Source organism: Cherax quadricarinatus, chromosome 59 (genome assembly GCF_038502225.1).
Source record: "Cherax quadricarinatus isolate ZL_2023a chromosome 59, ASM3850222v1, whole genome shotgun sequence".
Taxonomy (NCBI): domain Eukaryota; kingdom Metazoa; phylum Arthropoda; class Malacostraca; order Decapoda; family Parastacidae; genus Cherax; species Cherax quadricarinatus.
This window is the reverse complement of record NC_091350.1, coordinates 12105326-12129444: the sequence shown is the minus strand read 5'-3', so window position 1 is coordinate 12129444 and position 24119 is coordinate 12105326. Positions and strand designations below refer to the sequence as shown.

At 48.5% G+C, this 24119-nt stretch overlaps 1 protein-coding gene across 3 annotated transcripts in view; it reads left to right on the top strand.

Annotated features, from left to right (window-relative positions):
* LOC128698804 (neuronal acetylcholine receptor subunit alpha-5-like) overlaps positions 1-24119 on the top strand; it is a 169959-nt gene that overhangs the window by 78684 nt on the left and 67156 nt on the right. For all 3 annotated transcript variants that reach the window (XM_070097732.1, XM_070097730.1, XM_070097731.1), the window contains exons 4-5: positions 19122-19166; positions 20892-21013. In XM_070097732.1, the coding sequence (XP_069953833.1) occupies positions 19122-19166; positions 20892-21013 (167 nt within the window). The remainder of the gene's footprint in view (positions 1-19121; positions 19167-20891; positions 21014-24119) is intronic.

Sequence of the window (24119 nt, the reverse complement as noted above, 5' to 3'; positions counted from 1 at the left end):
AAGAATCTTTATTAGGGAAATGTTTCAACTGCCCTGCAAGCGTCATCAGTCTGTTACACTGGTGGAAGACCAAGTAGGAGTGCAGAGGTGGTTGATGTAATCAGTACATCAACCTTGCAGCAAGATGATATGTCTCTTGATCAGTCTCTTGTCAGTATTATATATTTGTCACGTGATATGTGGGAAGGTAATGGCAGTATAGTGTACGACACAGACATTACTTACAAGTTACAAATTTAAATATGTAAGTATATAATCTGTGGAAGTACTAAAGCTGGAGTTACACTGAGCTCGGGAAAGCGAAAACAGCTCCATGTCTTCGGATCAAAAGCACATCACCAGTGTCTCTTCACCTCCCTTGATGGGAATGTTAAAAATCGCCGCAAACTGCGCTAAACTTGGTAACTTCTCGTATATTATATTCTCAACAGTGAGATTTTGCTCCTGGATAATTGCCTTTTTCTTGGCTTGTTGACATCGTCACATGCATCACAGCCACTCACAGACCTTCATCTGCTCTCAGGCTCTTAATTACAGCTAAACACTGCAATTGCGGTTTTCAACTCCGGATCTGACAGTAATCTTATATTAAGTTTAACCTCACTTCCCTTGTCGAGAATTTCTATCGCAAAGTTTGTGGCTGAAGAGAGAACGCCTTCTGATGAGGCAGTGTGCAGAGGAACGCCTTCTGATGCGGCAGTGTGCAGAGGAACGCCTTCTGATGAGGCAGTGTGCAGAGGAACGCCTTCTGATGAGGCAGTGTGCAGAGGAACGCCTTCTGATGAGGCAGTGTGCAGAGGAACGCCTTCTGATGAGGCAGTGTGCAGAGGAACGCCTTCTGATGAGGCAGTGTGCAGAGGAACGCCTTCTGATGCGGCAGTGTGCAGAGGAACGCCTTCTGATGAGGCAGTGTGCAGAGGAACGCCTTCTGATGCGGCAGTGTGCAGAGGAACGCCTTCTGATGAGGCAGTGTGCAGAGGAACGCCTTCTGATGCGGCAGTGTGCAGAGGAACGCCTTCTGATGAGGCAGTGTGCAGAGGAACGCCTTCTGATGAGGCAGTGTGCAGAGGAACGCCTTCTGATGAGGCAGTGTGCAGAGGAACGCCTTCTGATGAGGCAGTGTGCAGAGGAACGCCTTCTGATGCGGCAGTGTGCAGAGGAACGCCTTCTGATGAGGCAGTGTGCAGAGGAACGCCTTCTGATGCGGCAGTGTGCAGAGGAACGCCTTCTGATGAGGCAGTGTGCAGAGGAACGCCTTCTGATGCGGCAGTGTGCAGAGGAACGCCTTCTGATGAGGCAGTGTGCAGAGGAACGCCTTCTGATGCGGCAGTGTGCAGAGGAACGCCTTCTGATGAGGCAGTGTGCAGAGGAACGCCTTCTGATGCGGCAGTGTGCAGAGGAACGCCTTCTGATGAGGCAGTGTGCAGAGGAACGCCTTCTGATGCGGCAGTGTGCAGAGGAACGCCTTCTGATGCGGCAGTGTGCAGAGGAACGCCTTCTGATGAGGCAGTGTGCAGAGGAACGCCTTCTGATGCGGCAGTGTGCAGAGGAACGCCTTCTGATGAGGCAGTGTGCAGAGGAACGCCTTCTGATGAGGGAGGCAGTGTGCAGAGGAACGCCTTCTGATGAGGCAGTGTGCAGAGGAACGCCTTCTGATGAGGCAGTGTGCAGAGGAACGCATTCTGATGCGGCAGTGTGCAGAGGAACGCCTTCTGATGCGGCAGTGTGCAGAGGAACGCCTTCTGATGAGGCAGTGTGCAGAGGAACGCCTTCTGGTGCGGCAGTGTGCAGAGGAACGCCTTCTGATGCGGCAGTGTGCAGAGGAACGCCTTCTGATGCGGCAGTGTGCAGAGGAACGCGTTCTGATGAGGCAGTGTGCAGAGGAACGCCTTCTGATGAGGCAGTGTGCAGAGGAACACCTTCTGATGCGGCAGTGTGCAGAGGAACGCCTTCTGATGAGGCAGTGTGCAGAGGAACGCCTTCTGATGAGGCAGTGTGCAGAGGAACGCCTTCTGATGAGGCAGTGTGCAGAGGAACGCCTTCTGATGAGGCAGTGTGCAGAGGAACGCCTTCTGATGCGGCAGTGTGCAGAGGAACGCCTTCTGATGAGGCAGTGTGCAGAGGAACGCCTTCTGATGAGGGAGGCAGTGTGCAGAGGAACGCCTTCTGATGAGGCAGTGTGCAGAGGAACGCCTTCTGATGAGGCAGTGTGCAGAGGAACGCATTCTGATGCGGCAGTGTGCAGAGGAACGCCTTCTGATGCGGCAGTGTGCAGAGGAACGCCTTCTGATGAGGCAGTGTGCAGAGGAACGCCTTCTGGTGCGGCAGTGTGCAGAGGAACGCCTTCTGATGAGGCAGTGTGCAGAGGAACGCCTTCTGATGAGGCAGTGTGCAGAGGAACGCATTCTGATGCGGCAGTGTGCAGAGGAACGCCTTCTGATGCGGCAGTGTGCAGAGGAACGCCTTCTGATGAGGCAGTGTGCAGAGGAACGCCTTCTGGTGCGGCAGTGTGCAGAGGAACGCCTTCTGATGCGGCAGTGTGCAGAGGAACGCCTTCTGATGAGGCAGTGTGCAGAGGAACGCATTCTGATGCGGCAGTGTGCAGAGGAACGCCTTCTGATGCGGCAGTGTGCAGAGGAACGCCTTCTGATGAGGCAGTGTGCAGAGGAACGCCTTCTGATGCGGCAGTGTGCAGAGGAACGCCTTCTGATGCGGCAGTGTGCAGAGGAACGCCTTCTGATGAGGCAGTGTGCAGAGGAACGCCTTCTGATGCGGCAGTGTGCAGAGGAACGCGTTCTGATGAGGCAGTGTGCAGAGGAACGCCTTCTGATGAGGCAGTGTGCAGAGGAACACCTTCTGATGCGGCAGTGTGCAGAGAAACGCCTTCTGATGAGGCAGTGTGCAGAGGAACGCCTTCTGATGAGGCAGTGTGCAGAGGAACGCCTTCTGATGAGGCAGTGTGCAGAGGAACGCCTTCTGATGAGGCAGTGTGCAGAGGAACGCCTTCTGATGCGGCAGTGTGCAGAGGAACGCCTTCTGATGAGGCAGTGTGCAGAGGAACGCCTTCTGATGAGGGAGGCAGTGTGCAGAGGAACGCCTTCTGATGAGGCAGTGTGCAGAGGAACGCCTTCTGATGAGGCAGTGTGCAGAGGAACGCATTCTGATGCGGCAGTGTGCAGAGGAACGCCTTCTGATGCGGCAGTGTGCAGAGGAACGCCTTCTGATGAGGCAGTGTGCAGAGGAACGCCTTCTGGTGCGGCAGTGTGCAGAGGAACGCCTTCTGATGAGGCAGTGTGCAGAGGAACGCCTTCTGATGCGGCAGTGTGCAGAGGAACGCCTTCTGATGAGGCAGTGTGCAGAGGAACGCCTTCTGATGCGGCAGTGTGCAGAGGAACGCCTTCTGATGAGGCAGTGTGCAGAGGAACGCCTTCTGATGAGGCAGTGTGCAGAGGAACGCCTTCTGATGAGGCAGTGTGCAGAGGAACGCCTTCTGATGAGGCAGTGTGCAGAGGAACGCCTTCTGATGCGGCAGTGTGCAGAGGAACGCCTTCTGATGAGGCAGTGTGCAGAGGAACGCCTTCTGATGCGGCAGTGTGCAGAGGAACGCCTTCTGATGAGGCAGTGTGCAGAGGAACGCCTTCTGATGCGGCAGTGTGCAGAGGAACGCCTTCTGATGAGGCAGTGTGCAGAGGAACGCCTTCTGATGCGGCAGTGTGCAGAGGAACGCCTTCTGATGAGGCAGTGTGCAGAGGAACGCCTTCTGATGCGGCAGTGTGCAGAGGAACGCCTTCTGATGAGGCAGTGTGCAGAGGAACGCCTTCTGATGCGGCAGTGTGCAGAGGAACGCCTTCTGATGCGGCAGTGTGCAGAGGAACGCCTTCTGATGAGGCAGTGTGCAGAGGAACGCCTTCTGATGCGGCAGTGTGCAGAGGAACGCCTTCTGATGAGGCAGTGTGCAGAGGAACGCCTTCTGATGAGGGAGGCAGTGTGCAGAGGAACGCCTTCTGATGAGGCAGTGTGCAGAGGAACGCCTTCTGATGAGGCAGTGTGCAGAGGAACGCATTCTGATGCGGCAGTGTGCAGAGGAACGCCTTCTGATGCGGCAGTGTGCAGAGGAACGCCTTCTGATGAGGCAGTGTGCAGAGGAACGCCTTCTGGTGCGGCAGTGTGCAGAGGAACGCCTTCTGATGCGGCAGTGTGCAGAGGAACGCCTTCTGATGCGGCAGTGTGCAGAGGAACGCGTTCTGATGAGGCAGTGTGCAGAGGAACGCCTTCTGATGAGGCAGTGTGCAGAGGAACACCTTCTGATGCGGCAGTGTGCAGAGGAACGCCTTCTGATGAGGCAGTGTGCAGAGGAACGCCTTCTGATGAGGCAGTGTGCAGAGGAACGCCTTCTGATGAGGCAGTGTGCAGAGGAACGCCTTCTGATGAGGCAGTGTGCAGAGGAACGCCTTCTGATGCGGCAGTGTGCAGAGGAACGCCTTCTGATGAGGCAGTGTGCAGAGGAACGCCTTCTGATGAGGGAGGCAGTGTGCAGAGGAACGCCTTCTGATGAGGCAGTGTGCAGAGGAACGCCTTCTGATGAGGCAGTGTGCAGAGGAACGCATTCTGATGCGGCAGTGTGCAGAGGAACGCCTTCTGATGCGGCAGTGTGCAGAGGAACGCCTTCTGATGAGGCAGTGTGCAGAGGAACGCCTTCTGGTGCGGCAGTGTGCAGAGGAACGCCTTCTGATGAGGCAGTGTGCAGAGGAACGCCTTCTGATGAGGCAGTGTGCAGAGGAACGCATTCTGATGCGGCAGTGTGCAGAGGAACGCCTTCTGATGCGGCAGTGTGCAGAGGAACGCCTTCTGATGAGGCAGTGTGCAGAGGAACGCCTTCTGGTGCGGCAGTGTGCAGAGGAACGCCTTCTGATGCGGCAGTGTGCAGAGGAACGCCTTCTGATGAGGCAGTGTGCAGAGGAACGCATTCTGATGCGGCAGTGTGCAGAGGAACGCCTTCTGATGCGGCAGTGTGCAGAGGAACGCCTTCTGATGAGGCAGTGTGCAGAGGAACGCCTTCTGATGCGGCAGTGTGCAGAGGAACGCCTTCTGATGCGGCAGTGTGCAGAGGAACGCCTTCTGATGAGGCAGTGTGCAGAGGAACGCCTTCTGATGCGGCAGTGTGCAGAGGAACGCGTTCTGATGAGGCAGTGTGCAGAGGAACGCCTTCTGATGAGGCAGTGTGCAGAGGAACACCTTCTGATGCGGCAGTGTGCAGAGAAACGCCTTCTGATGAGGCAGTGTGCAGAGGAACGCCTTCTGATGAGGCAGTGTGCAGAGGAACGCCTTCTGATGAGGCAGTGTGCAGAGGAACGCCTTCTGATGAGGCAGTGTGCAGAGGAACGCCTTCTGATGCGGCAGTGTGCAGAGGAACGCCTTCTGATGAGGCAGTGTGCAGAGGAACGCCTTCTGATGAGGGAGGCAGTGTGCAGAGGAACGCCTTCTGATGAGGCAGTGTGCAGAGGAACGCCTTCTGATGAGGCAGTGTGCAGAGGAACGCATTCTGATGCGGCAGTGTGCAGAGGAACGCCTTCTGATGCGGCAGTGTGCAGAGGAACGCCTTCTGATGAGGCAGTGTGCAGAGGAACGCCTTCTGGTGCGGCAGTGTGCAGAGGAACGCCTTCTGATGCGGCAGTGTGCAGAGGAACGCCTTCTGATGAGGCAGTGTGCAGAGGAACGCCTTCTGATGCGGCAGTGTGCAGAGGAACGCGTTCTGATGAGGCAGTGTGCAGAGGAACGCCTTCTGATGAGGCAGTGTGCAGAAGAACACCTTCTGATGCGGCAGTGTGCAGAGGAACGCCTTCTGATGAGGCAGTGTGCAGAGGAACGCCTTCTGATGAGGCAGTGTGCAGAGGAACGCCTTCTGATGAGGCAGTGTGCAGAGGAACGCCTTCTGATGAGGCAGTGTGCAGAGGAACGCCTTCTGATGCGGCAGTGTGCAGAGGAACGCCTTCTGATGAGGCAGTGTGCAGAGGAACGCCTTCTGATGAGGCAGTGTGCAGAGGAACGCCTTCTGATGCGGCAGTGTGCAGAGGAACGCCTTCTGATGAGGCAGTGTGCAGAGGAACGCCTTCTGATGAGGCAGTGTGCACAGGAACGCCTTCTGATGAGGCAGTGTGCAGAGGAACGCCTTCTGATGAGGCAGTGTGCAGAGGAACGCCTTCTGATGAGGCAGTGTGCAGAGGAACGCCTTCTGATGCGGCAGTGTGCAGAGGAACGCCTTCTGATGCGGCAGTGTGCAGAGGAACGCCTTCTGATGAGGCAGTGTGCAGAGGAACGCCTTCTGATGAGGCAGTGTGTAGAGGAACGCCTTCTGATGAGGCAGTGTGCAGAGGAACGCCTTCTGATGAGGAAGTGTGCAGAGGAACGCCTTCTGATGAGGCAGTGTGCAGATGAACGCCTTCTGATGAGGCAGTGCGCAGAGGAACGCCTTCTGATGAGGCAGTGTGCAGAGGAACGCCTTCTGATGCGGCAGTGTGCAGAGGAACGCCTTCTGATGAGGCAGTGTGCAGAGGAACGCCTTCTGATGAGGCAGTGTGCAGAGGAACGCCTTCTGATGAGGCAGTGTGCAGAGGAACGCCTTCTGATGAGGCAGTGTGCAGAGGAACGCCTTCTGATGAGGCAGTGTGCAGAGGAACGCCTTCTGATGAGGCAGTGTGCAGAGGAACGCCTTCTGATGAGGCAGTGTGCAGAGGAACGCCTTCTGATGAGGCAGTGTGCAGAGGAACGCCTTCTGATGAGGCAGTGTGCAGAGGAACGCCTTCTGATGAGGCAGTGTGCAGAGGAACGCCTTCTGATGAGGCAGTGTGCAGAGGAACGCCTTCTGATGAGGCAGTGTGCAGAGGAACGCCTTCTGATGAGGCAGTGTGCAGAGGAACGCCTTCTGATGAGGCAGTGTGCAGAGGAACGCCTTCTGATGAGGCAGTGTGCAGAGGAACGCCTTCTGATGAGGCAGTGTGCAGAGGAACGCCTTCTGATGAGGCAGTGTGCAGAGGAACGCCTTCTGATGAGGCAGTGTGCAGAGGAACGCCTTCTGATGAGGCAGTGTGCAGAGGAACGCCTTCTGATGAGGCAGTGTGCAGAGGAACGCCTTCTGATGCGGCAGTGTGCAGAGGAACGGCTTCTGATGCGGCAGTGTGCAGAGGAACGCCTTCTGATGAGGCAGTGTGCAGAGGAACGCCTTCTGATGAGGCAGTGTGCAGAGGAACGCCTTCTGATGAGGCAGTGTGCACAGGAACGCCTTCTGATGAGGCAGTGTGCACAGGAACGCCTTCTGATGAGGCAGTGTGCAGAGGAACGCCTTCTGATGAGGCAGTGTGCAGAGGAACGCCTTCTGATGAGGCAGTGTGCAGAGGAACGCCTTCTGATGAGGCAGTGTGCAGAGGAACGCCTTCTGATGAGGCAGTGTGCAGAGGAACGCCTTCTGATGAGGCAGTGTGCAGAGGAACGCCTTCTGATGAGGCAGTGTGCAGAGGAACGCCTTCTGATGAGGCAGTGTGCAGAGGAACGCCTTCTGATGAGGCAGTGTGCAGAGGAACGCCTTCTGATGAGGCAGTGTGCAGAGGAACGCCTTCTGATGAGGCAGTGTGCAGAGGAACGCCTTCTGATGAGGCAGTGTGCAGAGGAACGCCTTCTGATGAGGCAGTGTGCAGAGGAACGCCTTCTGATGACGCAGTGTGCAGAGGAACGCCTTCTGATGAGGCAGTGTGCAGAGGAACGCCTTCTGATGAGGCAGTGTGCAGAGGAACGCCTTCTGATGAGGCAGTGTGCAGAGGAACGCCTTCTGATGAGGCAGTGTGCAGAGGAACGCCTTCTGATGCGGCAGTGTGCAGAGGAACGCCTTCTGATGAGGCAGTGTGCAGAGGAACGCCTTCTGATGAGGCAGTGTGCAGAGGAACGCCTTCTGATGAGGCAGTGTGCAGAGGAACGCCTTCTGATGAGGCAGTGTGCAGAGGAACGCCTTCTGATGAGGCAGTGTGCAGAGGAACGCCTTCTGATGCGGCAGTGTGCAGAGGAACGCCTTCTGATGAGGCAGTGTGCAGAGGAACGCCTTCTGATGAGGCAGTGTGCAGAGGAACGCCTTCTGATGAGGCCTTCTGATGAGGCAGTGTGCAGAGGAACGCCTTCTGATGCGGCAGTGTGCAGAGGAACGCCTTCTGATGAGGCAGTGTGCAGAGGAACGCCTTCTGATGAGGCAGTGTGCAGAGGAACGCCTTCTGATGCGGCAGTGTGCAGAGGAACGCCTTCTGATGAGGCAGTGTGCAGAGGAACGCCTTCTGATGCGGCAGTGTGCAGAGGAACGCCTTCTGATGAGGCAGTGTGCAGAGGAACGCCTTCTGATGAGGCAGTGTGCAGAGGAACGCCTTCTGATGCGGCAGTGTGCAGAGGAACGCCTTCTGATGAGGCAGTGTGCAGAGGAACGCCTTCTGAGGCAGTGTGCAGAGGAACGCCTTCTGATGAGGCAGTGTGCAGAGGAACGCCTTCTGATGAGGCAGTGTGCAGAGGAACGCCTTCTGATGAGGCAGTGTGCAGAGGAACGCCTTCTGATGAGGCAGTGTGCAGAGGAACGCCTTCTGATGAGGCAGTGTGCAGAGGAACGCCTTCTGATGAGGCAGTGTGCAGAGGAACGCCTTCTGATGCGGCAGTGTGCAGAGGAACGCCTTCTGATGCGGCAGTGTGCAGAGGAACGCCTTCTGATGAGGCAGTGTGCAGAGGAACGCCTTCTGATGCGGCAGTGTGCAGAGGAACGCCTTCTGATGAGGCAGTGTGCAGAGGAACGCCTTCTGATGAGGCAGTGTACAGAGGAACGCCTTCTGATGAGGCAGTGTGCAGAGGAACGCCTTCTGATGAGGCAGTGTGCAGAGGAACGCCTTCTGATGAGGCAGTGTGCAGAGGAACGCCTTCTGATGAGGCAGTATGCAGAGGAACGCCTTCTGATGAGGCAGTGTGCAGAGGAACGCCTTCTGATGAGGCAGTGTGCAGAGGAACGCCTTCTGATGAGGCAGCGTGCAGAGGAACGCCTTCTGATGCGGCAGTGTGCAGAGGAACGCCTTCTGATGAGGCAGTGTGCAGAGGAACGCCTTCTGATGAGGCAGTGTGCAGAGGAACGCCTTCTGATGAGGCAGTGTGCAGAGGAACGCCTTCTGATGAGGCAGTGTGCAGAGGAACGCCTTCTGATGAGGCAGTGTGCAGAGGAACGCCTTCTGATGAGGCAGTGTGCAGAGGAACGCCTTCTGATGAGGCAGTGTGCAGAGGAACGCCTTCTGATGACGCAGTGTGCAGAGGAACGCCTTCTGATGAGGGAGGCAGTGTGCAGAGGAACGCCTTCTGATGAGGCAGTGTGCAGAGGAACGCCTTCTGATGAGGCAGTGTGCAGAGGAACGCCTTCTGATGAGGCAGTGTGCAGAGGAACGCCTTCTGATGAGGCAGTGTGCAGAGGAACGCCTTCTGATGACGCAGTGTGCAGAGGAACGCCTTCTGATGAGGGAGGCAGTGTGCAGAGGAACGCCTTCTGATGAGGCAGTGTGCAGAGGAACGCCTTCTGATGAGGCAGTGTGCAGAGGAACGCCTTCTGATGAGGCAGTGTGCAGAGGAACGCCTTCTGATGAGGCAGTGTGCAGAGGAACGCCTTCTGATGACGCAGTGTGCAGAGGAACGCCTTCTGATGAGGGAGGCAGTGTGCAGAGGAACGCCTTCTGATGAGGCAGTGTGCAGAGGAACGCCTTCTGATGAGGCAGTGTGCAGAGGAACGCCTTCTGATGAGGCAGTGTGCAGAGGAACGCCTTCTGATGAGGCAGTGTGCAGAGGAACGCCTTCTGATGACGCAGTGTGCAGAGGAACGCCTTCTGATGAGGGAGGCAGTGTGCAGAGGAACGCCTTCTGATGAGGCAGTGTGCAGAGGAACGCCTTCTGATGAGGCAGTGTGCAGAGGAACGCCTTCTGATGAGGCAGTGTGCAGAGGAACGCCACGCCAATATTCGTGGTGTTCTCTTCTTATTCCTTATTTATTACTTCATTATGTTCATGTTCCTGCTGTAGGTACGTCCTCTGCAAGTATTTAAGTCAGTGAGTGGTATAAACCTTGGTAATAAATACCGACAAGTTGGTTTACAAAGACACGTAAGCAACACTATAACATATTTATTAGAAAATGTTTCGGTCCTGGGACCTTGATCACTTCAAGATCCCAGGACCGAAACGTTTTCTAATAAATTACGTTATAGTGTTTGCTTATGTGTCTTTCTAAACTAAGTCAGTGAGTACACATGTCTACGACACAAGAAGGAAACTTGAGAAGCTTCTTCAGTTCCTGAACTTTATAGGGAGTCTTCGAAGTTATACGTGTTTTAATGTCTTCTACCTGACCTTCCATAACTTTAAATAAGACAAGTAAAGTTCAGTATCTTTGTTTAACAAGACAGGTGAAGTGAGAACACGGCTACACAGGAGCCAGACTTCAACCAAAGGTTAGTTACAGACAATACTTGTCTATGGTGGAAGCGGGAAGGACAGTTAATTAACTCGAACATATACAAGGTGACCGCCATGTCTTGGCACCTCTGCAGAAATGTGCAAATTTGTATACTTCTGTTAGGTTAGATGAACGTACCCAACGTAAAGAAAATGAACGTACTTCAGGGAAAACTCAGAATTCTTTCCGGAGCTCCCTCAATATTTTCATCTCCTACCACCTACTACCATACACACACACACACACACACACAGATTGGACACAGTAACAAGGGGACACAGTTGGAAGCTGAAGACACAGATGAATCACAGGGATGTTAGGAAGTATTTCTTCAGCCACAGAGTAGTCAGTAAGTGGAATAGTTTGGGAAGCGATGTAGTGGAGGCAGGATCCATACATAGCTTTAAGCAGAGGTATGATAAAGCTCACGGCTCAGGGAGAGTGACCTAGTAGCGATCAGTGAAGAGGCGGGGCCAGGAGCTCGGACTCGACCCCCGCAACCTCAACTAGGTGAGTACAACTAGGTGAGTACACACACACACACACACACACACACACACACACACACACACACACACATATATATATATATATATATATATATATATATATATATATATATATATATATATATATATATGTGTGTGTGTGTGTGTGTGTGTGTGTGTGTGTGTGTACTCACCTAATTGTGGTTACAGGGGTCGAGACTCAGCTCCTGGCCCCGCCTCTTCACTGATCGCTACTAGGTCCTCTCCCTCTCTGCTTCCTGAGCTGTCATACCTCTTCTTAAAACTATGTATGGTTCCTGCCTCCACTACTTCACTTGCTAGGTTATTCCACTTCCTGACAACTCTATGACTGAAGAAATACTTCATAACGTCCCTGTGACTCGTCTGAGTCTTCAGCTTCCAGTTGTGATCCCTTGTCCCTGTGTCCCCTCTCTGGAACATCCTATCTCTGTCCACCTTGTCTATTCCCCGCAGCCCGCAGTATCTTGTATGTCGTTATCATGTCTCCCCAGACCCTTCTGTCCTCCAGTGTCGTCAGTCCGATTTCTCTCAACCTTTCCTCGTAAGACATTCCCCTGAGCTGTGGAACTAGCCTTGTTGCAAACCTTTGTGCTTTCTCTAATTTCTTGACGTGCTTGACCAGGTGTGGGTTCCAGACTGGTGCTGCATACTCCAGTATGGGCCTAACATACACAGTGTACAGTGTCTTGAACGATTCCTTATTAAGGTATCGGAACGCTATTCTTAGGTTTGCCAGGCGCCCGTATGCTGCTGCGGTTATTTGGTTGATGTGTGCCTCCGGTGATGTGCTCGGTGTTATGGTCACCCCAAGGTCTTTCTCCCTGAGTGAGGTCTGTAGTCTTTGTCCACCTAGCCTATACTCTGTCTGCGGTCTTCTTTGCCCCTCCCCAATCTTCATGACTTTGCATTTGGCAGGGTTGAATTCGAGAAGCCAATTTCTGGACCACGTCTCCAGCCTGTCCAGGTCTCTTTGCAGTCCTGCCTCATCCTCATCCGATTTAATTCTTCTCATCAGCTTCACATCATCTGCGAATATGGACACTTCAGACTATTCCTTCCATCATGTCGTTTGTATATATCAAAAATAGCACTGGTCCTAGAACTGACCCCTGTGGGACCCCGCTCGTCACAGGCGCCCACTGTGATACCTCTTCACGTACCATGACTCGTTGTTGCCTCCCTGTCAGGTATTCCCTGATTCATTGCAGTGCCCTCTCTGTTATATGCGCCTGATCCTCCAGCTTCTGCACTAATCTCTTGTGAGGAACTGTGTCAAAGGCCTTCCTGCAGTTCATGAAAATGGAATCAACCCACCCCTCTCTCTCGTGTCTTACTTCTGTTACCTTGTCATAAAACTCCAGAAGGTTTGTGACACAGGATTTGCCTTCCATGAATCCATGCTGGTTTTCATTTATAATCTTGTTCCATTCCAGGTATTACACCACTCTCCTCCTGATAATCTTCTCCATGACTTTGCATACTATACATGTCAGAGACACAGGTCTGTAGTTTAGTGCCTCGTTTCTGTCTCCTTTCTTAAATATGGGGACTACATTTGCCGTCTTCCATATCTCAGGTAGTTGCCCAGTTTCAAGGGATGTGTTGAAGATTGTGGTTAGGGGCACGCACAGCATCTCTGCTCCTTCTCTAAGGACCCACGGGGAGATGTCCGGTTCCGTCGCCTTTGAGGTATCAAGGTCACTTAGCAGCTTCTGCACCTCCTCCTCGGTTGTTCGTATGTCATCCAACACTTGTTGGTATATTCCCTCTTGATGTTCCCGTCTGTGCTGTCTTCCCACAGCCCTTCCTGTCTCTGCTGTAAAAACTTCCTTAAATCTCCTGTTTAGCTCCTCACATACCTCCTGATCATTTCTTGTGAGTTCTCCACCTTCTGTCCTCAGTCTGATCACCTGGTCTTTGACTGTTGTCTTCCTCCTGATGTGGCTATACAACAGTTTCGGGTCAGTCTTGACTTTCATTGCTATATTGTTTTCATACTGTTGCTGGGCCTCCCTCCTTACCTGTGCATAATCGTTCCTGGCTCTGCGACTAATCTCCCTATTTTCATGTGTTCTCTGCCTTCTGTACTTTTTCCATTCTCTGTTGCACTTTGTTTTTGCCTCCTTACACCGTCGGGTAAACCAGGGACTCGTTCTGGTCTTCCCATTGTTTCTGTGCCCTTGGGAATAAACCTTTCCACTGCCTCCTTGCATTTTGTTGTTACATATTCCATCATTTCATTTACTGGCTTTCCTGCCAGTTCTCTGTCCCACGGAACCTCCTACAGGAAGTTCCTCAAACCTGTGTAGTCCCCTCTTTTATAGTCTGGCTTTTCCCATTCAACTCCTGTTACTCTCTCCACTTGCAACTCTACTACGTATTCAAAGCATAGAACCACGTGGTCACTAGCTCCTAGGGGACTCTCATATGTGATGTCCTCAATGTCTGAACTGCCCAGGGTGAACAAAAGGTCCAATCTTGCTGGTTCGTCCTTCCCTCTCACTCTGGTAGTGTCCTTAACATGTTGGTGTATGAGGTTTTCCATGACCACATCCAACATCTTGGCTCTCCATGTTTTGGGACCCCCATGTGGCTCCAGGTTTTCCCAGTCAATCTCCCTGTGGTTGAAATCACCCATAAGCAGCAACTTTGCTCTGCTCGAGTGAGCTCTTCTTGCCACCTCAGCAAGTGTGTCCACCATTGCTCTGTTGCTCTCTTCATATTCCTCTCTTGACCTCCTGCAGTTCTGTGGTGGATTATATATCACTGCAAGGACCACCTTGTGCTCCCCAGACTGAAGTGTACCTACTATGTAGTCCTTTCTCCTGTCTCGCCTATGCCTTCCATTTTCTCGAATTTCCATCGGTTTTTTACGAGCAGAGCAACCCCTCCTCCCCCTGTGCCCCTTCTATCTTTCCTCATGATCTGATATCCTGGTGGGAAGATTGCATCTGTTATTGTCTCAGTGAGTTTTGTTTCTGTAACTGCTATGATGTCTGGGGACTTCTCATTGATTCTTTCGTGCCACTTCTCATATTTATTCGTTAATCCATCCGCATTTGTGTACCAAACTTTCAACTTCTGTTTTAATACTGTAACTGTGGTCCTGGGGGAATACTGGGGTTGGGAGAGCAGGAGCCCTGGTGGGGGCCTGTGGGGGGTTGCAGTGGAGGTGGAGGAAGAGCTCCCATAGGGGGTTGCTGTAGGGGTAGGGTTCGTGGTGCGGAGGATGGGAACAGAGGGATCGGTGTATGATTGGTGGTTTAGATTGTTCAGTTGCCTTGGGGGTGTCGTGGTTGGAGTCCTTCTGCAGGTGTTTCTGGGGGTGTGCTTGCCCTTCCACCTGTGCCTGGGTTATTCTGCTCTTCTTTGTCATTTCCTCCCATTCCTCCTTTCGTTTTTGCACTCTCTCTTTCAGTATCATCCTTTCCTCCCGTGTTCGGTCTCGATCAAGGTACACACTCTTGAATTCCTGTTTGCCTCTCAGCCGTGCTTTCTCCTGCAGGATCATGGTTTGAGTTGATTCTGCCTTGAAAATTACTTTGAGAGGCCGTTTCCTTCTCTTTGTGAACCACCCGATGTTCCAAAAATGTGTGTGTGTGTGTGTGTGTGTGTGTGAACTTTTCTGAAAACAAAATACATTAACACAGATAAAATGTGAAAGAGAACAGCATAAATGACATCTCAGAGCCTACTCCTCCAATACTTCATCCAGCTCCCCGGCAGTATGCAGCGTGCCCAGAATGCTGCAGGCATTTCCCCTCTGGATTGCAACACTGAGTCTCTGAAAAAAGAGGCTGGCTGCCCTGGGGTCCTTGGTTTCCGTGATTGTTTCACCAAACTCTTTGAAGAATATTACAACACACTTGCCCCATGTTCCGAGGGGTCTCTGACCCTACTGGGACGAAGTTATAGCATGGTGGTAGACCTCTGTATGTGTTGATCTTATGGGTCTCCCTGAAACTGGCAGCGCCACTGGGATTCTCTTCAGAGAATCCTAAGTAGGTGTCAGCCAACGTAGAGGCATAGGTGTTTTCCCATGCAATCTGATTACCATCTTTCCAGAATATTATAGTGAACCCATTTGGACGCTTTTGGCTTCCGTCAGACATCAGTGTCTGAGGTTCCAGCTCAGCCGGGCAACGGGCTGTGGTGAGATTTGTCTTGATGTCACTGGCCTCCTCGTATTTGACATACTTCCCTTCTGATGTATGACAGACGAAACCACTTAGTCCAAATTGATCAGCTGACGCCCTGCCGCTAATGCACTTAAGTTCGATGAGTATGGGGGCGACTAGACGAAGAGCAACACCAATCTGGATGGCCTGAGGGTCGATTCGAGTGCCCAAGGATGAATTAGGAACAGCTAAAAGGAAATCTCCTGAATGTGGTGCCTTCACCACTAGGAAACGAGCTTTGTTCTTTCCTCCACAATTGGTTTGTCCCGGTGGGACATACACCGAGAGGTATATGACTTTCAAAGTAGTATATAAGCTGGGAGTTTAATTCCTGTTTTAGGAATTAAAGCAGTATTCACGGGTGGCGAATATGCTTCATTCAGCCTTAATGACCCTCGTGTAGTCAACAGACGTTCAAGTCCATTAACCAAGCTTACCAATGAGTGATATTAGCAGTTACACCAGCGAACAATGTACTGTCAGTGTGTGGACCTACAAACATCCACGGGTTCAAGATACTGCAAGAGTTGTGCCAATACTCCCATCCCAGCAACGATGCCATCAAGAAGCCTCAAAAAGACAGAAACTCTGTGTAACAGACAACAAGAAACAGTGAGGACATCAACCTAAGGTTGACAATGTGAACTGGTCGACCAATCGGTTACAAGGTCAGCACAAAGGTCGACCTGTGAATGCTCAGTGGAGCTTCGGATACCATGTTCCACAACATGAATGCTAACCCTATTATATAGCACCCATATCGCCCGGTGTTCATTCAAGAGTTAACAGACAACGATTTAAACTGCAAAAAGTCACCATTTCAACAAGAGTTAAAACAACACTGTGGCCACCATGAACTCCGACTCACAGGAGTTACACATTTGTGTACACTGAGATTGCTCAGGTTGTGAGCCTTTGGCTCACAACCTGAAAGACTCGGGTCGAATCTTGGGTGATACGAAACGCATGGAAAAGACTCCTAATATCTGCTGGTCTTGTTACCTAGCAGTGAAGAGACAGGTTGGAGGTAGTCAATTCTTGCGTGAAGTACCCTAGAGAGAAAAAAAAAAGTCACTTCACTACTTGTATTCTCTCTCTCTCTCTCTCTCTCTCTTTATAATATATAATAATAATAATAATATCTTTATTTACTACAAGTACATGTACAAGGTATACAGTCCTAGATGACGTCAATGACATACTACTATTTAGAAAGCCGCTTGTTATGCTGAACATTTCGGGCAAATTAGGTCAGTTTTGTCCCAGGATGCGACCCACACCAGTCGACTAACACCCAGGTACCCATTTTAAACTGATGGGTGAACAAGGACAGGGACAGCAGGTGTCTTATGGAAACACGTCCCTAATGTTTTGCAGCCGTATCGGAGGAGACTCGAACTCCGGATCTCACTCAGTGTGTGAGCTGAGTACGCCAGCGATCGAGCTATGGGACACCCTCCCCTCAGGGAAGGTTCCTTGATGTTGGTGAGGGGCTCTTGATTTAGGGAATTGGATCTGTGCTCCAGTTCCCCGAATTAAGCCTGAATGCCTTCCACATCCCCCCCAGGCGCTGTATAATCCTACGGGTTTAGAGCTTCCCCCTTGATTATAATAATAATAATAATATAAGACACCCTAAACTACCAGTCAAGAATTATTTAATTTTTAAAAGAGGGATTAAAGGAAACTCTCTGCCTGTACGCTAAGACAAATATACATCTAAGTGTATATATCGTGATTATACACTAACCATCGATAGTTAGTGTATAATCAACATATATACGCTAGTGTAAAATCAAGATACTATAATATCACGTTTAAGAACCTTCATTTCTAACTAAATTCGGAGTCCTGAATTTAAATCACAACTTAATTTTGCTCAAACACGTACACGTTCTATGAAACAGAACCCGACGGTGAACGATGTCACCAAGACAGTCATCACGGAGAAAAAACATCAGGGAACCCTGACGATCAGTTTGGCAAAAATTTACCTAAGTTGTCCGAAATGCTCAGCTTAACCAGGGACTTTCTATATAGCATGCCACTGATGTCAGCTATGTCTGTATACCTTGTACATGTACTTGTAGTAAATAAAGATATTATTATTATTATTATTATTATTATTATTATTATTATTATTATTATTATTATTATTATTATTATTATTATTATTATTACAGGTTGAAGTCGCAGTTTTTATTAGTTAGATAATAAACAAGAACTAAAGAAAACGTGCTCAACATTAAAAAAGAAAACGATAAATATTGCGGGAGAGCTTAAGTGTTTGGACAACCCAGATTTTGTTGGAATTTTTAACCTGGAGGGTTAGTAATCCAGGATAACCCAATAAGCCAGTGTGTCATCGGGGGTTGTCTGTCTTATTTCAATGTGGTTCTTTAATCTTGTCCCCCCGGATGCGACCCATACCAGTCGACTAACACCCAGGTACCTACTTACTGCTGAACACAAATAACCCGCACACAGAAGAGAGGAGCTTACGACGACGTTTCGGTCCGACTTGACGTCGTCGTTAGCTCCTCTCTTCTATGTGCGGGTTATTTGTGTTTCGCTCCAGTCACGGTATTGTGCCTTTTTTTGTTATCTATTTACTGCTAGGTGAACAGTGACAGCAGGTGTAAGGTGACTAATACCCAGGTATCTACTTACAGCTAGGTGAACAGGCACAACAGATGTAAGGTGACTAACACTCAGGTACCTACTTACTGCTAGGTAAAAAGGCACAGCAGGTGTAAGGAAACACGCCCAACGTATCACCCGTGCCGGGAAGCGAACCCCGGTCCCTTAGTATATGAGCAGAGGACGCTAACAGCTGAGCTACGAACAACTTGCCAAGCCAAGATAACCCAAAAGAGTCAGGAGAACCCAAGAAAGCCAGGCATCCAGGATAACCCAAGAGTGCCAAACAACCTGCATAACCCAAGAATGCCAAGCCTTGTGACACATTTCTTTAGGAGTCCTTAGGTGTTCCCTCACAATGCGACCTACAACAACTTATTAACGCCTAGGCATTGTTCCTATTTACTGCTAGGTGAAGAGAGGCAGCAAGTGTTAGGAGTCATGCCCTGACGTCTCACCTGGCTGGTACCAGAGTTCTTGTGCTTGTTGTACAACATGAGTGATGTACATTGCCGAGAAGATGAAGAATCAGACACATGTGAAAACATCTGAGTATCTTTATTTGTGAACGTTTCGCCATCCAGTGGCTTTATCAATACAAGGACATAATGCGAAGAATGTACAACTATATACAAAAGATGAGGTAATCAGTTCCTCAGCCTTGGAGTTGAAGAGCCAGGTGAGACGTCAGGGCATGACTCCTAACACTTGCTGCCTCTCTTCACCTAGCAGTAAACAGGAACAATGCCTAGGCTGAGGAACTGCTTACCTCATCCTTTGTATATAGTTCAACAGTCTTCACATTATGTTCTTGTATTGATAAAGCCACTGGATGGCGAAACGTTCACAAATAAAGATACTCAGATGTTTCACATGTGTCTGATTCTTCATCTTTCGCTTGTAAGTCAAAGTTATCACCACTGGAGCTACGAGATATCAGAGTCACGGGCTGAAAACAAACTGATTTAATTATTTAGGTTTAGGAGCACAAACTCTCAAATAGCGTCACTGAAGCCACAACTTTGGCAAGCATTAAACATAGGTTGGACTGGCACTTGAGTGAAACGCCTTCTCAATAAAATGCCATAATTCACATACTGTGTAAAAAGACACAATTGCAGAGACGTTTCGCATAAACATAGGCGAAACATCTCCGCAACAGTGTGTTATTTCGCCACTTGTCAGCTTGGGCCACATGGCTCCGCTATTATTTCTTAACCAGTAGGTCTACTGTAGTTATGTTTTAATTTTATTTTCTCACAGCACGAGGAGACCAACACGGTGGAGCTTCACACCTGGTTTGCCACTGTGAGTTACCATATGTGTTTTTGAAAGTTTTAATTTATAGTAATATTATTCAGTGAGAGTTTATTTATATTTCTTCTTTAAAAATCACTGGGGCTAATTTATAATACTGGCTTTATATTAAAAAGTATAAATAACAGTAGCCTCTATTAACATGCCTGAGGCATTCTGCCAGAAATGCTCAGGTATGTTAGTGGTTTTCTTTGCACTTAATAACACTTTATAAAATGTAAATTACATATTATAACCATTGCAAATAAATAAAAATTGTATTGTAATGTACGGTACTGTAACCTTATGTATCCTTGGTAAGACCTCATTTAGATTATGCTGCTCAGTTCTGGTCTCCATATTACAGAGTGAACATAAATGCTCTGGAAAACACTCAGAGGAGAATGAAGTTGATTTCCTGTATCATAAATCTATCTTGTAAACAAGACAGGATGAAAGCGCTGAATTTGCAATCTCTGGAGAGGAGTATAATTAGTGGGGAAATTAGTGAAATGTATATAAATCTTGAATAACGAGGATATGAACGTACTAAAAATATCCAGTGAAGATAGAACTCGCATCAATGGGTTCAAGCTGGAGAAATTTATAATTACAAGAGCTGTAGAAATGCACTGGTTGAGCAATAGTTGTAGAGGAGCGGAAGAAACTTCCAAGTAGTCATTGAAGAGAGAACCTGAAATATTTTTAAAAACTAGGCTATACAGGTACGTGAGAGGATGTGGATATGTGTGATCTTGACCTGCCTAATATAGTCCAGTAAGCCTATCCGAGTGTTTTTATATTGTAGTGTTAAGATTTTGTTCGGATTTTTAACCCCTTGAGGGTTAGCCAGCCAGGATAACCCAAGAAAGTCACTGCGTAATCGAGGGACTGTGGCTCATTTCCACGGTGGTCCTTAAGTCTTCTCTCCCAGGATGCGACCCACACCAGTCGACGAACACCCACGTACCTACTTGCTTGCAACCAATAAGTCAGTAGTACTATCCTCTTGCACTGTACGCGTAAAACTGAAGCCAGTTGAAGTATTGCACCCTTGCAGTGGGTTGGCAGAAAACAACCATCAAGGGAAGTATTACTTTCCTGTCATACAAGCGTGAGATTTAACCTTGCTAAACATTTTGCACTCTTGAAGTAAGATGGTGAATATAGGTATGGACACTATGTACAAGAGTTTGAAATATAAGTGTACCAAGGTAATCAAAGGCAAAGACCAAACCCAGAGAGAGAAAGAACAATGAACAACCAGAGGCTGTATGAATCTGGCAAGAGCTGACCATGAGACCACATCACCTCAGCAATTGTCAGACCCACCTTATGATTGGTTAAGGAACCAAGGTACTGATTTAACGATGGGGCCCCGTAAGATCGTTAAACCATTAGCACCCAGTTCGCTGGTTGGGAGGTGGCTTATATGGGAGTGTGCACATACGCCGAATGAAGTATAATGTACTCTTTGCATGCCACACAGAGGATGCTACGGGGACGATGATCCCTGGATCCAGACAACAGATGCTAACTTTCCTCTCCATTAAACCACACTGACACCGATCATTTTGTCTATGTAAGCATTTATATCTACTGCCAGCGGTGGCGGTAGATATAAATACTTGGCGGTCGACAGACACGTCTGTAGGGTAACGAGGAGGGGATGGGGGTAGCCTTTTGTTTGCGAGGGAAATACTGAGGCGTATGTTTGATGTTCATCGTTCCTTGCAGGAATGGAAAGATGAGCGGCTGCGGTGGGCGCGGGAGGAGCATCGGGAAGAGCACCGGAGTTTAAATCACCTGGCCTTCGATTCTGATGCTATCTGGCGACCTGACCTCACACTCTACCACGCGTGAGTTAACTCGTCTCATGTACAAGATAACATGTGTGTTGCATCACCTGTCAGTGTTATAACTGAGAGTGCAGGTTTCCTCTCCACTTCCAAGTAACACGTGTCGTGTGTTTCCTCTCCACTTCCCAGTAACACGTGTCGTGTGTTTCCTTTCCACTTCCCAGTAACATGTTGTTGCAACCCCTGAATGGGTTGCAATGATTATTATGTATATATATAATTATTACCTTTTCATTTAATTTTATATTGCTTATATTTGCGATAATAGCTAAATCGTAAATGTATTGCTTTATATTGTTATTTGACGTAGTTATGTTGTTAGGTAGGATGTAACATATTATGTGCTCAGTTCAAGTCTTGATTGTCTAACTACTGTAATTATCGCTCTTTGCTTGTTTCCCTGCCGGCTCCTTGTTGGGCAGCGACAGCAACCCAGGGAGCTATCACGTGGTCGAGGGGGGGTGTCCTCACCTCACGTGAAGTATTCAGTCTGATCTAGACTCTCTTGGTGGTTGGACAGATTGTCTGTCTCATTATTCTTGTTAGTTCTGTAGAACTCTGTTCACAGAACATTGTATAGACTTAGTGATTTTCGACGTTGTACTGAGGTTGTGTGTCACATAAACACTCGAAACATCTCAGGTCCTGAGCTGTAACTTCTCACTTAACTTGTACTGGTATCTGTGTATTATCACAGTCGGGGATTTTCTTATGCTGAACTTAGATTCAGTATTATGGGAGTTTTGTGACTTTTGTGGAGGATCTGCAGATGGTCCCTACTTAGTGTCGTTATATTATCTCCTTGTTCCTGATTCTGTGTCGCAGTTGCTTGTTATATTGCTATTGGGCTTAGCATTGTTTTTATTGTTCAAGCAGACTGTTCTGGTTGCCAGTTGGTCAAGAAGTTAGTTTATTTGAGGACTTTGTCAGTCACTTGTTTAAGTCTAGTCGAGTCGTGAGACATAGTGAACTACTTAGAGCACTTACACACATACACAAACTTACTTGTACATATTTGTAATATCTTATTAAATGTTAATGTACCAGACGGTACTTAAGAATTATAAATGTGATATGTGCTTTCAGCACAATAATATTGAACTCGAGAGAAGTGATATTATTTTGATTACTGTGATTAATTTAATTTAATTTAATTTGATAATATACCTCTAGACTTAATAAATTTATTAAATTTTAATTTCTCTAGTTAGTAGCCTACCAGTTGTATTCCTGAAGCACTATTGAATCATACTGAATTCTAATGGATAATTGGACAAGGATACTGACTAATTGTTACGAAAACCCAGTAACAGGCTGGATGCTAGAAGGGCAGTCCTTTCTAGTATTCACTGGAGATCTCTAAGCTTTTAGAATCGCGTTTTTTGTAACAAATGGGGGCCTGTCCGGGATGCTCTTGATCCAAGGTGTTGGAGAAATTGTCCAGTTTGACATACTAGTAACTTGATGGTCAAACACTTTAAGTACTTTCCTAATCTGAAGACTTTGAGTTTAGTCTTGTACAACATACCAGGTGGATGTATGTACCTGACTGAGTCTCTTGATCCAAGGAGATGGAAATACTGTTTATGAGCTCTAGCTCTAAGACAGCCAACACTAAAATTCCTATTAGGATTATAGTTTCCCATAATCACTTTCTCGTAGTACAATTATTTTTTTGATGTATGCCAAAGTGAAACAGTTAATTGATACTCTGACTTTGTCTGAGTTAAGTACATTAAAACTTCAGACGTGTTGGCGAGTAGCCAAATACTTCGGTGTGACGCATAACAGGAATTACACCGCGGAAACTGTCAGAGCATTAATTAAAGATATATTGTTTCCTGCTCATACAGAAATGTCTGATTATGATTCAGATTCAGAAAGTCTAGTGTCACAATTAGGAAGTATAACTCTATCTGATGACGTAGAAGAAAGAGAAACTAAGGAAGAAGTGAGCCTAGTGTCTGAGCGTAGTGTAGCTCAGTTCTCGCTCACGCCTTCCCTCCTAACTGTTAGCTTGACGCAGCCACATACTAGTACAGTGTATGCTACACCTGTATCTACTTATCCTAGACCATATCTAGACTCTCTAGAGACGGCTGGACGAAGTGTCCGACCTAAGGACCGTCCAGACCACGTTAATTTTCCTACTCCTCCATTACCCACTGGTCCTATCTCTCAGGAACAGTTTGAGAGGTTTGAACGCCTCATTATGTTGCAGACTGCACAAATAGAGGCTCAGAGGAAATTGAACGAAGAAGATTTCCAAAGAGAAAATGTTCGTCTGGGAAGACAACAGACTGATAGATCATAGGGCACATTTAATGTGCAGAAAGCTGCCACTATGGTTCCTAAGTTTTTTGAAAGTGACTTAGACACCTATTTTGATGTGTTTGAGAACCAGGCACGTGCTATGAACTGGCCACGTAAGCACTGGGCAACCTTGTTGCACACAGCGTTGACAGGAAGAGCTCAAACTTGTACTGCTGCTTTACCATTTGCCAAGTACATTAGTTATGACGCTGTCAAACAAACTATTCTAGAGACATATAACTTGTTACCTGTAAGTTATCAAAGAGCATTTCGTACGTTACAACGACGACAAGATCAAACTTGTGTAGAATTTGCTCGTGAGAAAAAAGTTGCTTTTGAGAGATGGTCTAGAGCTGCCAAGTGTAACAACTACAACAGCCTTGTTCAGTTGTTACTACACGAAGAGTTTAACAACTGTATGCCTGCTGACATACAAGAATATCTGATCGATCATACTACCTCGGATATTCTGGAAACTGCAGCATTAGCAGACAATTACGAGATTTCTCACAAACTTGTACGTACTAAAACACAAAGAAACAAGGTAACTAAAAATTGTCCTAGAAGTTGGCAACCTAAATCAGCTGCTCATTGCCGGCCTGATGTACCTGCTACTGTAACTTCTCGTACCTTTACCAGGAAAACTCATAATCCTGAATCTGTCTCTATGGCTAGACAGAAATCTGATATCGAGAAGAAAGTTAAATGTACCTTTTGTAACAGAAAAGGACATGCTAGAGAGTATTGCTATAAGTTAGAAAGAGATACCAGAAAAAGTCGTGCGGCTGGCGCC